Source organism: Dendronephthya gigantea, unplaced genomic scaffold, assembly GCF_004324835.1.
Source record: "Dendronephthya gigantea isolate DGI-Jeju-01 unplaced genomic scaffold, DenGig_1.0 000072F, whole genome shotgun sequence".
Classification (NCBI taxonomy): Eukaryota; Metazoa; Cnidaria; class Anthozoa; order Malacalcyonacea; family Nephtheidae; genus Dendronephthya; species Dendronephthya gigantea.
Genome location: NW_021163082.1, coordinates 817336 through 834012, shown reverse-complemented (window position 1 = coordinate 834012; position 16677 = coordinate 817336). Strand labels below are relative to the sequence as shown.

Genomic DNA, 16677 nt, shown 5'->3' with positions numbered 1-16677 from the left:
TTGGTTATTTGCTTAATTCACAAGTCTCATGGTGCCGAAAATAGCCATTTGAAAATCCGCATTTTTGACTCTTACAAGTTACACCATTCACCTGAAACAGGAAATACGCAGTTTAGGCACTCACACCTTTTGAAAATAGTTCCCGTTTTACAACTACTTCTGATGAAAACTTCCTTTAACTTTCGATTCAGTGTTTTTACGAGTCCATCGAAGACACTCTTATATAAAGGCCAGAGCAAACGGCTCCGTGTTCGTTCCTGGAATCGTCTCGCTCGCTGTCAGACACAGCAAGGAATGCGATTTTTGCGATAGATTTTGTCGGTTTTGACCCCATTTTTATGCTTCGAATGCTTCAAAAATTGTGGAAACTTTTAACCTGAAACAATTGTATTTGGACCATTGTATATTTATGTAAATATGCAGCCTTTTCTTTGTAACTAATGTATCCGGTCCAGACAAATACGAAAGCATTCATGATAGCTACTTGCATTCACGGAAATTATAGCTAATGCGTTACAAGCATGATAAATTAGCAATAATACAGAATGATCTGACATTCTTGCTAGTGATTTTTTACGCATGCATGATTAAGTGATTAATAATTGCTGATACAAATATCAGTATTTATCATTTTGAAAATAAATGCATCTATATTATGTGAAAGAAATGTTCTGTCGCGATAAACGCTGAATATAAGTGCATGAGATTGTTCAAAAATATTGAACGAAAAAATTAACAATAGCAGAAAATATATTTATAATCAGTATGTTTACCTTTCATTTTTATAATTTTGTTCGTTCGCACGTATCTTCGATGGACTCGTGAATGCATGTCAGAGACAAAAAAAATTTTCAAGGTGAGCAGTGGTAAAAAGAGTTCAAGTGGAGTAGTTGTACCAATTTTAAAGAGTTTTCAAAAGATATAAGTGTTTAAGCTGCGTATAATTCCTGTTTTTTCGTGAATGGTTCAAGAGTTAAGAATGCGGAGAATGTTGAAAAGGTTGCCGGTTGTGATTGTTTTTTTAAAATTATGTAATACTGACTGAGCTACCTGAAGAAAGGTAATAAATGTCCAACTTGCTTGTTGTAGTTTGATTTCAAAGATCAAAGCAAGAAAATAATTATGGAACTTACATGATTTAGCTGGCCAATTAAAAGTAAATCCAAAATACAGTAAACTTTTAGATCTCCATAGATTTACATGACGCATTAATGAAAAACCTAGTTAAATATACGTTCTCAACACATGTCGTTGACGATAAAAGCTAATCAGCTTTTTGTACTTCGTCTTTCTCGAAAGCCGTGATTACATTAAGTCGAATTCTCCAGGCAAATTCACTCGACCATATCTTTAATTTTTGTGTAGTTATTTAGATAAAAACTTCATAGCTAGACTCAACATATAAAGCTCTGCAATAGTGTGATAAAATCGGGTCGATAAAATACAAGGATCTCGAATTTTTTAAACTAATGATATATTCAACCTCTATCGCTTCGAAAATCGACGCCACGTTGCATTTTTCGTTATTCCTTTTCGTAGGTTAACGAACGTTACAACGAAATACATAATCTTCGCGCAGCGAAGCTTGCTTTCGGGCAAAGGAAGAATATTTCATGTACAGAAGCAATTAAAATGAGGCATGTTACTCATCGAAAGGTTCTGAGATATTCCGTTACAGCGCCGAACTAGATCAAAACATGCCGTTCAAAAGCCTTTTTAAAATAAATGTTTCAATCTTGGTGGTGGTTATAAGCATAAATAAACTAGCAATAAATTCTACGTGTCGTTTTCCTGCAAGAGTTTAGTTTTTGGAAAAAGAATTTTCTCTGTTGAAACTTGACTTGTAACAATGCTTTCAGACAAACGTAATTGCGCAATATGTTGTCCCAGTTGTCCTATACTCTCTAATAATTCCAGATCTAGTCAACAAGTACATAATATTTAATAATTGCTAATAATAATTTTTCTAAACAAAAATGACGGTTGGTAAATCGGACCATCCATAGACAGTGAAAGATAATTAATTTTTGTTTCTTTGTAAGTTGAATTATGATTTCATTGTGACTTTTATTACCATTGGAGTTACTATTTGAGATACAAGAAGTTGGTGTCTATGCACCTGGACACCGGGGATATTGGCATAGACCACACGGTAAAAACGAATCGCCTGAATTAATGACCTTGTGTATATATTTTATTAAGCCTCGAAATTGCCAATTCACAGCGTTCATGCAGATGGGCATGATGAGCTGTCAAAAGATTGCAGAATGTGTATTCAGAAAAAAATTGTTAAAAAAATTAAGAAGTTCAAAAGATTGACTAAACAAGCACTTAATAAAACTTACTAAGAAACATGGTTAATATATATTTTTTCTTTCGCACATGCAAAAAAAAGCAGGAGAGAAAATAATTATTTTCTTGTATTATTTTCTTTATTTTAAAACAGAATTAATTCCCAGGCTATTATATTTGACAGAGTTTAACTGCCATGGTTTGCTTACTTAGGAAAAATTAGTAGAAGAGCAACTATATACGATATTGCAAATTGATTTGCATTAAAAAGTAATGAAAACCAAGTTCATGAACTGTACTAGTCTTACTATAGTTATGCATAATTATAACAAAATTTTACTTCTCTAAAAATGAAAATTGGATTAATTATCATTGATCACTTTTTTATAACCATAATTGCTTTAGCATTCAGTGGCATGATTGAGTTCATCCTGATCAAGTAAACCACCACAGTCATTCGATATGAAGGCCTTGCTATCAGGTGATCCTTGATTCTTATTGTCATCACCAATTCCAGGATGAAAATCGTCTTTTAACATCAACTCTAAATTATCATTGTCAGGGAATGGTCTGTACGATCGTCTACGTCGTCTTCGTATCAATATTACCAGAAGTATTATTCCAAGTAATAAAATTAGACCAACAATGATATAAGCCAAGTTCGGGAAGGAGAAAAATTTGTTTTCCGGTGATTCGGATTTCCGGTGAAGAATTTCTTTTTCTGCCGGTGCTAGAATAGTGGACATATTAAGGCATATCTTCAATTTTGAATACAGTAATAAAAATCCTTTTTAAAGTTTCAATATCCTGATTAATTTCGTCTATGTTTAACCTGATATGCAAAGTGTTTCGTATTGTCGATTATTGTTCAGTATTACTGTTAAAAATAGATATACCTTCACAATTATACCCATCTCCTGTGAGGCCCTCTTTACATCTGCACTCATACGATCCATTTGTGTTTAAACAATCTGCATTTGAATCACAAGACACCTCTTGTTCGACACACTCGTTAATATCTGGAACAAACGTGATATTTTTAACAATTAAAAAGATGTGAACACTAAATTGAATTATAAACTATAAAAAAGTGCACATTCTCTTCCTTGGAGAAGCTGTAGAATGTAGGTCACATATTCATGAAATCCACTGAACTAACATAGTTCTTAGATAAATTGGCAAACCAAACGTTTGTTCCGGGTTCGACTCCCACCGAAATCAGGCTAGTTTTTCAGTTTCCCCGTTGGTAACGCAGAGTAGCACCATCACAATATTAAATCATAAAGGCTTAGTCAAATCTACTACTAATACTATTATATGACTGTTATATATGCAGATCCAATTATAGGGAATGCATAACACGTCATTGTTAGTACAGATTTAAATACTCATTGATGTATTTATTAATAAAATCATCCACTGGGTGTGATTTCACAATGCATCACTTTTCAAAAACGATCTCTAATCCGAACTTTATTGTCAGGTAGCGTTATTCATGCAGCTTGCTGTGTTTCAAACAGAAAAGATACAAACAAGATTCCCTACCTTCACAAACAACCCCGTTCCCAGTATATCCATCATTACAGGTGCAAGAGAAAGATCCTCCAAAGTTGGTACACTTGGAATTTTGCTGACAATTATTATTAGTGGGCAGGAGACATTCATCAATATCTTAAAAATAGACGTGATATACAGGACAAAATGGTTATTGGTAAAAGTTAACATTTCCAATTCCCAAAGTAGACATAAAATTGAGTCTCAATAGGCAAAAAAATATGATTAGTCTTTGCCTTTATGAATTACCTTGGCAAACAATTCCATTGCCAGTGTATCCATTCACACAAGTGCACAAGAACGATCCATTCACATTCGTGCAGTGCGAGTTTTCATGGCAGTTGTGAGACGACAAGGAACATTCATCAAGATCTAAACTCATCAAAGTTAATGTTACGACTATAAGTTTTGAGGAGGGCGTCCCTGATCGTGTTTCAAATTTTCGTTAATTTGCCGAAAGAAGGTAACAGCTATTTTTTACTGTTGCAATTTGTTCCATTTCCTGTAAATCCGTTGGCACATGTGCACACGAAAGACCCGGAAGAATTGGTGCAATTTGAATTTTTGTGACAGTTGTTGATTGATAAAGAACATTCGTCGATATCTTAAAACCACCAAGGAAAGTTATGTTATAAATATTTCTTACTTAATTTTTCTTCGTTTCTGGACTAATTAACTAATACCAAGTTATTTAATTTTTATGTTCTTCCTTTAGTTTGGAGTGTTTTTGTTGGTAAACAGTAATTTCACTCACTGCATTTCTCATAAAATACCAAGAATAAGAAAATAATCTCTATTGTACTGTTTTAGGGGTTTAGTTGACATTTGATAAGTTATATCAGCTACTGGTTGGCAGTTGGCATGTTTGACAAACGCAAGCTATTAATAAAACAAACAGTATTCACTTACCTTGACAAACAGTTCCATCACCAGTAAATCCACTATTGCAAGTGCAAACGTAAGATCCTTTGAGGTTGGAGCAAGTTGAGCTTTCATGGCAATTGTCAACCAAAAGATGGCATTCATCAATGTCTTGGAAGAAAAAAAGAGATCATTTTATGATACTATATGGTGCATAGATTGTAAGGTAGAGCGCAACAAAAAGGTGTGAAATTGTAGTGTTCAAGTTGTAAAGAAGCTGGTCAGTGATCCAATATATTTGTAAGGCCGTCGCGAGCAGCTTATTTTAAAGGGGGGGGGGGGATATTATCCGCATTTTCGTGCTCAAACAACCTAAAAAGACAGTGGAAGTCAGTCCTTCCTAATTAAACATCTATCGACGGCACTGATTTAACGCAACATCACTGACACTAACCCAGCTCTTTTCAATAGGGAAGAAGGAAGCTGACCGGCCAGCCGCTGCTCTGTGCACGTGACTGCACGACCCTGGTATAGCATAAAGTAAAGTGCTAACCTTCGCAATTAACTCCGTCTCCTGTGTAACCATGATTACATATGCACTCAAAACTTCCAACTGTGTTAACACAACGAGAATTATCACCGCAATTGTCCAGATCTCGAGAACATTCATCTATATCTATGTAATTATAAAAGAGTAGAACATATTCTTTCAATTTGATTCAAACATTACCGAAAGAAAGCACAGGAAACGACGTATTTTTAGGATTTTTATATCAACCAATTTTGGTTAAAAAAGGAAATATAACATAGAACTAAAGAATGCAATCGAAACATCTTTTCATAATTTCAAAAGTAAATTATGCTGCCGCAACAACCATTTACAATGTAAAATTTGAAAATTTTACCTTTTAAACATTCCACAGCAGCGAACTCTGAATGGCTACAGGTATTGTTTACAGAACCATCGTGCGAACAACTGGTTAGATTTTGTTCATTACCAACACAAGATATTTTCTCGAATGACATAGTTGATGAGACATTCTGTAGTTTTTGTCTGAAAGCTCTTAACACATGCGCATAACCAAGTTCTCGACACACAACCTCAGCAGCATTACTATCCCAGCCATCACCACAGACTGCTCCCCACAGTCCATCGTAGAAAACCTCCACGAGACCAGAACCATTTAAACTTGATGGCCCTTGTAACCTGACAGACATTGCTAAAAATAAAAAAAAGCAATTTATGAAATTTTTTTCATTAAAATTTGATACATATCTCTATATATAATAGAAGCTTTTTTCAAGAAAATAGTCTTGGGTTTTCATAGGAAATAAAGCTGTTGATGGTTACGTCTTAGTTGGTAATTTTGATTGCAGGAGACGTGAAAGACTCTGCGTAAATACTTCTGAGTCATACCAACAAGTGCTTTGAATGTCATCACTAATTATCTAGTTTTTGAGGTGTTCGATTTTTGCCTATTTAAGATATTGAAAAATATCACAGAGAAAATCGTTCTTCCTATCCAGAAACAGTAATGACCTGCGCTGCTCGTCTTAACAATTTAAGCAATTTGAAAAATCTATCGAGCAAAATCTTTCTATTTACCATGGCAAACCGATCCATTCGAATAATGTCCACTGTCGCAACTGCAAAAATACGATCCATCAGTATTGGTGCAATTTGAGCCAGCCAGACAGTTGTCCAACGACAGGAAACATTCATCGATATCTATAGAACATTAATCATCACACAACTCAGTAATATACGTCGAAAACATTCGTTAATGTACCAATTTTATCTGAAGGTGTGAATTCTAAAACCTACCATTGCAAATCAAGCCATTTCCAGTATAACCAGTTTCACATTGACATATGTAACTCCCCAAAGTGTTGATACATTTAGCATGTGTGCCACAGTAATACGAACCGCTCAAACATTCATCTACATCTGCGTAGAATAGGGAAGCGAGAGTGTTTAAAATGTTAATGCATGAATGCAATATATTTGGATAATTGGAACAAGGGAACAGAAAAATTAAAAATTGCATGTTATTTATTATTAACGTCAGTTGTCAGTAGATAGAGAACATTCGTCTATATCTACAACAGACATGTTGTACTTTACTGGTGTTGAATGTTTATGAGTGTAATGAAAAGAATGTTATCATCAGATGAATCAGAGAATGTTCTCATTTCACCCAAGTTGGATGGGACATTTCATGAGTGAATGAATGACATGCATGAATGAACACGCCTAGGTCGTGCCACGGAAAACACCATAGCCCGGTCAGTAAATTTAATATCTTGTGATAAAAAAAATGAAAAGAAATAATAAAAATAAAAAGGGTGTTTTGTAAAATATAACATTCATTGTTTTTTTGTTTTTGTTGTTTAAAATGTTAATTGTTGCCATACTTCGGATTGGAACAAGAGTGACAGGGGCGGTTGTTCGAAAGATGGATAACTTATCCAATGGATAAGTCCTATCCAACGGACAAATCTGCTATCCAGTGGATAGTTATCCATTGGATAAAAACGCGTTGCACGAAGCGTGGATAGTGAAGTGGATAGCTATCCAATAGATAAGTTAAAATTTACCAGAAGAAAACAGGATCATCCTGAAATTTCGTACCACAACGTCAGCTGTTGCTAAGCATTTACAACATTGAATTCATAATCATTACGAATTCTCGAGTATAGTTACTGAATGAAAAAGACTTGAACAAGTGATTTGCTCGAACTTTGCGCTTCACATCATAGTGATTTTATTAAACACATTGCAATTTTATTCCTTGACCTTGCAACGCTTTGCCTTTCGGTTCCATAGCAAATTTAGGAACACTATTTTAATGTTCGTGAATGAAATTACTTAGATATTAGCAAGTTTCCTTGGAATAGGTTGAATATTTCTTTGCATATTCGCGTTATATAAACTGATTAGAAGCGTATAGTAAATTTACCGCCTGTTATAAATGCGAGGATATCCAAAAAATCGCCGCTCGAAACGGAATGTGAAACGCTGCTGCGACAAATTGCACTTCGAAAAAATTTTTAATAATGAATACAATCATGATGTGTATTAGTTTGTTGAAACACGGTAACAGGAATATTGCATTTTTGTCGTATTTTATATAAATGTTTACAGTATTACCTTGTATCTTTGAATTTATCCACTGGATAGTGGATTTAAACCAACTCCGGACCTTGGATAAATTTATCCGGTAGATAGCGATTTTTATCCACTGAATAAAGTCATCCAAGCTTTGTGCAACGCAAATCACACGCTGGATAAAACTTATCCGTTGGATAGCGAGTTATCCGTTGGATAGCGACTTATCCACCTTTCGAATAACCGGCCCCAGAAATATTACATGTTATTTATGAGTAACGTCTCATCAAACGTGTAAAAGTCATCTAAAAGGAACAAAAACTCTTTTTTGACGCTTAGGCCTTAGGGTCATCGTCAGAAATTTAGTTTTGAATATTTTTTTTGTCAATTTTGTGAATATGCAATTGATTGGAAAAGAATCTTGTACCTATTGAGCTACATTCTACTCCAGCATCTTCTTCATGGGAGCAGTCATGAACCCCCCACCCTCGAACGTGGCGACCACAACTGGACAGTTTTTGCTCAGATCCAGTGCAAGCAACCTCGTCTGACCAAATCCGGCCGGAGCCAGAAGGAATGTTCCCCCCTTGAAGGGCTTTAATAGCATACAAATAGCCAAGTTGACGACATGCAACATTAGCATCTTTTATATCCCAATTATCATCACAGACTGTCCCCCATTCTCCATTATAGAATACCTCCACACGACCAGTTCCATTTGAAATTGAAGGTCCTTTTAACCTGATATCTTTTCCTGCAAAAGAAACAGGCCTGATGAACGGATTGCCCAAGTTTTCGTGTTTGAATAAATAAAACTTTCAGTAAATATTTTTATGTTGATAGAGAGCGAAATGGTTTATTTTGTGAAGTCATATCTTAAATTGCAGCTGGAGATTCATTTTTAGAAATAAACCGTGAAAATGATGTAATGATTTATAACTGAATCTCTGAGGGTAAAATCTGCATGGGTCCAAAGATGGCGGACTTTTGCATGTGTGATACATAAGTGCTTGATATTAGGGTTAAAATTGGCTAAACATTTCATCGTTTCATCGTAAAAAGGCCTTTTAGATCTTTGACATAACGCGAATTTTATCCCGAAATCTGGAATTACTTCCATAATAAGCCTTGAAAATAGAGTAGGTAATGATTACTCGTTAAAAACATAGAATACACTCCACTCTCTGACAATCGACTGACTATGTGTTTAAAATTATGTCATTCATCATGATATGGTAAGTTTTTAAAACATAAAATAAATCAGTTTGGCAGTTCAGCAGGTAATTTATTACGAAATTAATACCTTTACAAGAAGTCCCATTTCCAACTTCTCGATCATCACAAATACATCGATAAGATCCTGCCGTGTTGACGCAGCTTGAATTGGGAAGGCAGTTGTCAGTAGACAGAGAACATTCATCAATATCTAAAACCGTCATGTTTTTTGTGGTTTACTGATGATGACTGTTTATGAGTGTAATGGTAAGAATATTTTCATCGGGTGAAAAATGAAATGTTCTTGTTTCACCAAATTAGTTGATTGGAGCATTTCATCTCTAAGCGAATGAAAACATTCCTTGCATTGCACGAATGAACAGGCATATAAGTGCCATGGAAAATACCATAGTCCGACCAGTAAGATGGAAAATTTTAAAAAACGGTGTATATAGAATATTGCATTCACTGTTGCCATTTTTTTGAACACTATTCATGTATATCCCAGTGCAAATCATCTGGGGGATGACAATAAAAAAGCATGAAGATATTCAGAAAATATCACTAACCATTGCAAATTAAACCATTTCCAGAATAACCTTCGAGACATACACAGGAAAATGCTCCAGGAGAGTCAATACATCTTGAATTATTGCCACAGTTGTCTAATTTCAAAGAACATTCATCGATGTCTGTAACAAAGACGTTATTACATTAGTTACAAACTGTTATGTACTCGACATCGTGTGAGACAAAAAGGCCCTTTTAATGTCAAACAGTAAACACTTATATAGACATTACACATTACGTCATTGAATAATAATTCACTAATAATTGTCTACATTTTCAGCGCCCCAATCAGAATGAATAAATTTTGACTAGCTACTTCCTGTAAAAAGGTACATTATTTACCATTTTAAAACGAAGTAAAAAAATTTAGGCATTCTGATTGGCTTTGCATAAAAACACATAAACAAATATGCCGTTTAGTTTAAAACGAAATTCCTCCTTGTTCATTAGATACTATTCCGTTATAGGTTGGAAATATACTTTCCAGCTAAATGTTTATACTATAATTATAGTTGATAATACTCACCTAGTTCCAGTGCCATCCGGTTCCATGAGTTGCAGACGTGGGACACACCAGGACTAACCTCAAGACCAGGTTTCCCATAATAGCGCCAAGGACTTACGCAATAATTTGGGTACTTATTAACAAGCTTTAAATGTCGCGCAAAAGAATCGTACCGCCATCTGCTGGCAGTTGGTCCATCGCAATGATAACTAAGGCCGACAAAAAGATCATTTCGTGCGTGAACGCATTTCCCAGTATTTGCTTCTTGCAGGATGTTTTCTTTGATGAAACGAAAATGATTACCAGGATGTCTTGAGAAATGCAGATGATTTTCACCGAAACGGCGCAAGTAGCCGTATGAACTTGATTTGATAAGGTATGTGTTGTAACGGGCAACTGAAGCAAGAAAAGAATTAAATATTTCTCTTCCTGTGAAAAAATTGTTATAATTTTCCACATATACACATCTGAATAAATTAGAATTCCAAATTTGCGGGATTCGAATTGTATGTCACTTCGACCTCGTATTCATTGCCTGTGAAACAATGAATTTCCCAAGAAATGATTAAAATAAATATAATAACATACAATATAATAACAGGACTAGAATTATTTGTCAGGTTGGCTGTGTCACTGCATGCTTAACTCAAGTTGATCGAAGTCATAGATACAACCTAAAGATAAAAACAACCTAAACAAAACGACTAGAATTTAGAAAATGCCATAAAAAATTAGGGAAATGTTTTTACCTGTTGAAGAGCATTCAACTCCAGCATCTTTGGAATGGTCGCAATTATTACTACGAAACGCCAAGTGATGAGAACAACTGTTAAGAAATTGCTCGTTTCCAGTGCAAGCTACATCATTCAGCCATATCTGTCCAGATCCACGTGATACTTGTCCTCCTTGAAGAGCTCTAACAGCATTCAGATAACCAAGCTCACGGCATACAACCTTCGCATCTTTTAAATCCCAATTTGTATCACAGACTGTGCCCCAGCTTCCATTGTGAAGTACTTCAACACGTCCAACACCTTTCGAACTTGACGGGCCTCGTAACCTAACGTTGGTCGACACACCTATCGACGAAAAACAACGAAAGTTGGAACAATGAAGTAAAATTAATTATAATATATAAAAAATCCTGTTTAAATAAGATATAAAAAATCCTGTTTAATGCATGATATGTAAAAAAGTTTGTTTACATTTTTAGTAACAAATTGCATAAATTTTGACTACTTCTGGTAAACACGGTAAACATGAAATATTAAAAATAAGGCATTCTGATGGCTTTTCCTGAAAAATGTAGAAAACAAATAGTATGCGATTAGTTTTAGAACGAAATTCCACATATGCATGACCATGCAGCTTTGCAAATTTTTAATTAGTATTTTTCATTTTTAGCAATTAGGGCCACGACCACGTTCTTACCAGGAAGAACTGGTCAAATTTCCATCCATTTTTACCGTGTGAACACCTGAAGCGGATTAATTCGAGCACGGTCTGCGACATGCGTAAGAACAGTTCAGTTATATGCAAAAAAGGGGCCATAAATTGAGTTATTTCACTTACAAGCTGATCCATTCGTGGCATGTTGGTTATCACAGGTACATAGATAAGATCCATCAGTGTTGGTGCAATTATAGTTTGCCATACAGTTGTTCGTTGATTGTAAACATTCATCAATATCTAAAGCGATTATAAATTCAAATTGCAATCAACACAAAATTTATTTTCTATCAATAATTATGTCGTACCCGTTGATGTAAGCGATTCTGCACAATCAATTATTGTTTTTTTCCCGAAATAAAAATAAACTAAATAGAACTATACAGTATCTATAATTTATCAAAGTTACCTTAAATCTCCTACTTCAGTGTGAAATTTTCATTTTACCGCCTTTTACGAGCGGGGCGATTTGAAAAATTCAACAATTTTTTAAATTTTATTTATAATATAGCTTTATGCTAAAATTGAGGAGTATGTGTATATATATATATATATATATATATATATATATATATATATATATATATATATATATATATATATGTATATATATATAATGAGAAAGGTTTCAGCGATAGGAATATGCTTGCTATTTTGCAGTGGCGTAGCCAGCCCGAAAATTTAGTCATGCTATGCTAATTTTTTGGTGTAATTGACTGCGAAAACAATGAATTTCTAAAGAAATGAATAATGTTAATAACATAAAATTTGCATAGCATGACTAAATCGTCAGGCTGGCTACGCCACTGCTATTTTGCAACATATCATAGAAGTTTTTTCAAGTGATTTTTGTGCAACACATGCAGGCTAATTCAAAGGCAGTAAAATACCTTGACAAAAAGTTCCATTTCCTGTATATCCATCGTTGCATGTACAATGAAAAGAACCAATTGTGTTGGTACAGAAAGCATTTTGGTGGCAGTTATCAAATGTCGAGCATTCATCGAGGTCTAGAAGAACATCAAGAGTCAGAAGTTGCCAATCGCATTGTCCGTTCCTCAGAATTTGATTAGCAGAGGCGTAGGAAGGGGGGAGCACTGCATGGGGGCACGTGCCCCCTAACTTTCAAAAAGATAAGAAAAAGTGCACTTTTTATAATGAAAGTGCCCTTTTTCATACCTAACATCAATATGCCCTTATGAGAGTTTGTGCCTAAATTAATGAATGTAGTAAGCTTTCCTTTAGGATTCCAGCATTTGCTAGCTTTTAAATAATTTTTCGAGGAACCCCGGTTTGCCAATTGCGACGTTTATGTTAACAAAAATAGCACAAATACCGAAAGTTTCCAAACCTTCCATATCACGTCTTCTTGTTGCTAAGTTACCAAACCCAAAACTTTTGGATTTGACATCTACCGAATACAGATTTTATATGGTGAAAGTTATAACATATTCAAAGTTGCAAAATTTTCTTGTCTCTTATTAACTCTTATTATATGATAAGACAGCAAACAACATGGTTCCGCGCACCATGCGGCACTTAATGGTATAATACTCACAATTAAAGATGATGTAAAGTCTGCGCATATAGACCGCGCATAACAATGTTTGTTTACGTTTGTTATAATTATAATCTTTACTTGACGTATGTGTCGTTTTAATTTTCTTCTTTTCTTCTCGTTCTCGCTCTACCGGCTGTGATGAATATGCTTATTTTATATGTTATTTTGAAGAAAATATTATTATATTTTGAAGAAGATATAAAGCGAAGCTTGTAAATAAACCGTTACTTAAAACTGTCTTTATATATTTGTACTGATTGTAGGACAAGCGAGAAAGTAGCGTCTGTAGCGACGAAAAATTACTCGCTATTTCGGGTCCTCATTCATCAAATAAATTCTTGAAGCATTCCTTTCAGCATAATATTTCTTTTCACTAGCAGCCTCATCTTATCACTCGCAATTCGAGCCTCTTCGCCTTGCGACATAAAATAAAATAATTGTGCTCCCGAACTGTCCGTTTGTAATACAACGCGCTAATATCGCATATCATTAACATTCCAAAAGTTGCTCCCCCCGGCTGATGGAATGTGTTGCTGCGCGAAATATATGCGCAGAACGGACTTTACCTCATCTTTAATATATGACATTTATATTAATATTATTATATTAAAAGGTAACAATACTTTTCGAAAATAGTTCGAATTTGCTGTTTCAATGTAGCTTGGGTTAACAATTTTAAATACAGACACAAACTAATTTCATATGTTAAGACAAGACAAGAATTGCGTTGTTTGGCGACCGAAAATGAATTAACTTGAGGATGCTCTTTTTCTATGAAGAAGTGCCCCTGAAAGCATGTGCTCCCCCCAACTTTAACTTCCTACGCCACTGGTTCTCTACAGGCAGTCAACTCCAAAATCATGACTTTAGCTGCATGGAGTAAGTCCCAAAGACTGGCTATATACTCCATGCGGCTTACTCGAATATATTTTTATTGTAATCTTAACAGTCATAGTGAACACGATTAATTATGGTAGCACTCATTCGCGTTTATTCGCGTTTGAACCACGATGTATAATTAACTTGTCTCGCAAACCTGGAAGAGTATTGCGAAAGTAGAATTACCCGAGTCATTCCACCGTTTAACATGCTTTGCAATAGTCAAAATCGTGGCAGGACACTTTAATCAGTCGATCGGCGTTTCAGAAAGCAGCACTGACTTCTACTTTGTGCAACGCTTATTATTAAAAAGAGGAATTTTTTTAGTTTTATATTGAGAAACTAGCGCTCAAAAATACCGTGATGCTTTGCGCGAATTTCAGAATTTTTGTTTATTTTTAAAATGGATGCAAGATTTTTGTTATTTTTGTAAATCTAGCCGTGTTTTGGAACTAAATCAATAATATTATTTTGCACAAATGCTTTAGCTATATTTTTCATTATATGATTTGTTTTGGGAGACGTTTCAAGGCCATCACTTCTAATTTTGAAGTTAATCTAAGCCTTTTAATGCACGGAGGAGTGGTGTTTGAAAGCAAGTAGGTAAATATTAAATACAATCATTTTGCTTTTGTTGTCATCACTTCAATGCGCTTATTGCTGTGAAAAAACTTTCGAAAATAGCGTAATTTACTGTACCTTATTACAAATTCCATTTGGCGTTTATTTATGATTCTTTATGATTGTTTATTTCGTACTTGCTCAGGAACGTAAAAATGTACACTCGGTAATGATCGACTCTCTATTATATTAAAGTTTTACCCGGGCAATAATTCAATAAAATCTTACATATTTTCTGTTATCTATCAGCTTTTACATTCTACAGACTGACTCATTTGACTCATTTTCAAACAATAAATACTATATGTGAATTTTGTTTTGAAAAATTGTAAAAAACTGTCCCCACATTTCTTGTAAACTGCTTATCGTACATTTCTAAGATTTACTGTACATTTACTTTAATCAATTTCCTTCAAAATGAAGTTGGTTTAAAGGAATTTGGAATTTGTGTATCAACTGAGTTTTTTTCTTGCATTTTACTAGAATCAAATAATCTTTTTTATTTTGCTGTAAAAATTTCAGAATTGTTGTCAAACCTTATTGGCTTAGTATTTCAATACAGTCTAGATCAGGTATTAGAAAATTTGGAGAGAAATTTAAGTTTAGACTGGTAAATAACACTGTATTTTCTTCCAATTTTGGTTTATGGAAGAGTAAAAGTAATTTCAGTTGACATGCACTAGTTTAAACTTTTGAAAAAACAAAGTTTCTGATTATGTACAGTCATAATCTTTTTTCTCTGAAAAGTTTGGATGTAGTTCTTTGCCCTTTTGAGAAAATCAGGATCGACGGTCAAAGCAAATTTTAGCCATTTTGTGCAAAAACTAATTTTAGTTGACACCATATTTATTAAGGTGGCTCAGACGAAATGATTATATTAGCCAAGCAAGAAACTATTGTGGTTGTTAATTTTCCAATGCCAATTTATATATCTTTTTTATCTTCCCAGGTGCATTAGGGTTTAATTTTTCATGGCCCACCCCATGTCATTTTACCTAAATTCATACTTGATACAATTAATTATTTCTTTACAAGTTAAGGTGGTTAGGGTATTTTTTATAATCTTATAATTTTGTAAATAGATTTTAAATCCAATGTTATATTCCCTCAATATATTTAGTCATATAGCTCTAAAATAGTGCCTGATGTTAATTGTGCTCATTGCATTTAAAGGCCAACCATAAGATTTCATTATATTTTCATAAGATTTCCCATAAGATACACTGTGAAATATTTCTAAATTAAGGGATTTGTTTAGGCAAAGGACCTAACATTTCAATAACATTATCTTCCAAATTTCCCAATATTATTATAAAGCATAGGGTATTTTTGCAATGTCTCTTTCTCCAATTGCCCAATATTTTGACTAGTTAAGGTGACTCAATGCAATTTTTTACATAAATATAATTTACAACTTACAAATATTATTCACTTAATTCCTCCTCCGGGCCTTCCTCAGGTTGAAACGTCGAGAAGTGTTTTGTCTATTTTTGGCAGTTGTTATTCCACAATTGATACTTAAATATTATTACAAATGGTGTTCCAGTGGCCTAGAATGTTTTTAACTTAATAAAAATTACTGACTAAAGGCAAGGTGATTACTAGCCTATATTCAATGAGGAGGCGAAATATTGGGAAAATTGGCTTCTATCACGAGTTTGTCTGACAAAATTATACAATTTGTTTCAACATGAAAGAGATTTGCTGTATTCCCAACCTGTATTTACTTGAAGCCCAGTGTTGCTATCTGATTTTTGGATATAAAATGGAGTGTATACTGTAAGCTGTGCAAACAATGGACTTTCAGCCCATTTTATATTTCTATGGTGATTGTATATGGTTTTATTTATCCTGGTTGAACACATGTTGCAGATCTGGAAGTTTGTGAAAATCAGGCCCCAGATGCTACGTTCTACATGCCCTTTCTTGTTAACTCCAGACTTGTCCTGATAAATCTCTTATAGAGGAATTTGCCATTGCCACATATTTGACATATCTATTACTTTTTATTGCGGTTTTCTTTAAAAAACAGTGGAAACAACACAAGATTGCAAAAACACT

General features: G+C 34.2%; 1 protein-coding gene across 6 annotated transcripts in view; it reads right to left on the bottom strand.

Moving 5' to 3' along the window:
• Positions 1 to 2460: 2460 nt before the first annotated feature.
• The window catches only part of LOC114531440 (scavenger receptor cysteine-rich type 1 protein M130-like), a 57155-nt gene continuing 42938 nt past the window's right edge, over positions 2461 to 16677 (bottom strand). For 3 of the 6 annotated variants that reach the window (XM_028553047.1, XM_028553048.1, XM_028553051.1), the window contains 16 exons: positions 12446 to 12565; positions 11679 to 11795; positions 10856 to 11185; positions 10128 to 10502; positions 9601 to 9723; positions 9120 to 9242; positions 8244 to 8570; positions 6533 to 6655; positions 6314 to 6436; positions 5613 to 5927; positions 5261 to 5383; positions 4756 to 4878; positions 4096 to 4218; positions 3838 to 3963; positions 3189 to 3311; positions 2461 to 3022 (listed from right to left, as the gene is read on the bottom strand). In XM_028553047.1, the coding sequence (XP_028408848.1) occupies positions 2694 to 3022; positions 3189 to 3311; positions 3838 to 3963; positions 4096 to 4218; positions 4756 to 4878; positions 5261 to 5383; positions 5613 to 5927; positions 6314 to 6436; positions 6533 to 6655; positions 8244 to 8570; positions 9120 to 9242; positions 9601 to 9723; positions 10128 to 10502; positions 10856 to 11185; positions 11679 to 11795; positions 12446 to 12565 (3023 nt within the window). In that variant the 3' untranslated portion in view covers positions 2461 to 2693. The remainder of the gene's footprint in view (positions 3023 to 3188; positions 3312 to 3837; positions 3964 to 4095; positions 4219 to 4755; positions 4879 to 5260; positions 5384 to 5612; positions 5928 to 6313; positions 6437 to 6532; positions 6656 to 8243; positions 8571 to 9119; positions 9243 to 9600; positions 9724 to 10127; positions 10503 to 10855; positions 11186 to 11678; positions 11796 to 12445; positions 12566 to 16677) is intronic. The other 3 variants (XM_028553049.1, XM_028553050.1, XM_028553052.1) reach the window with 1 other exon arrangement.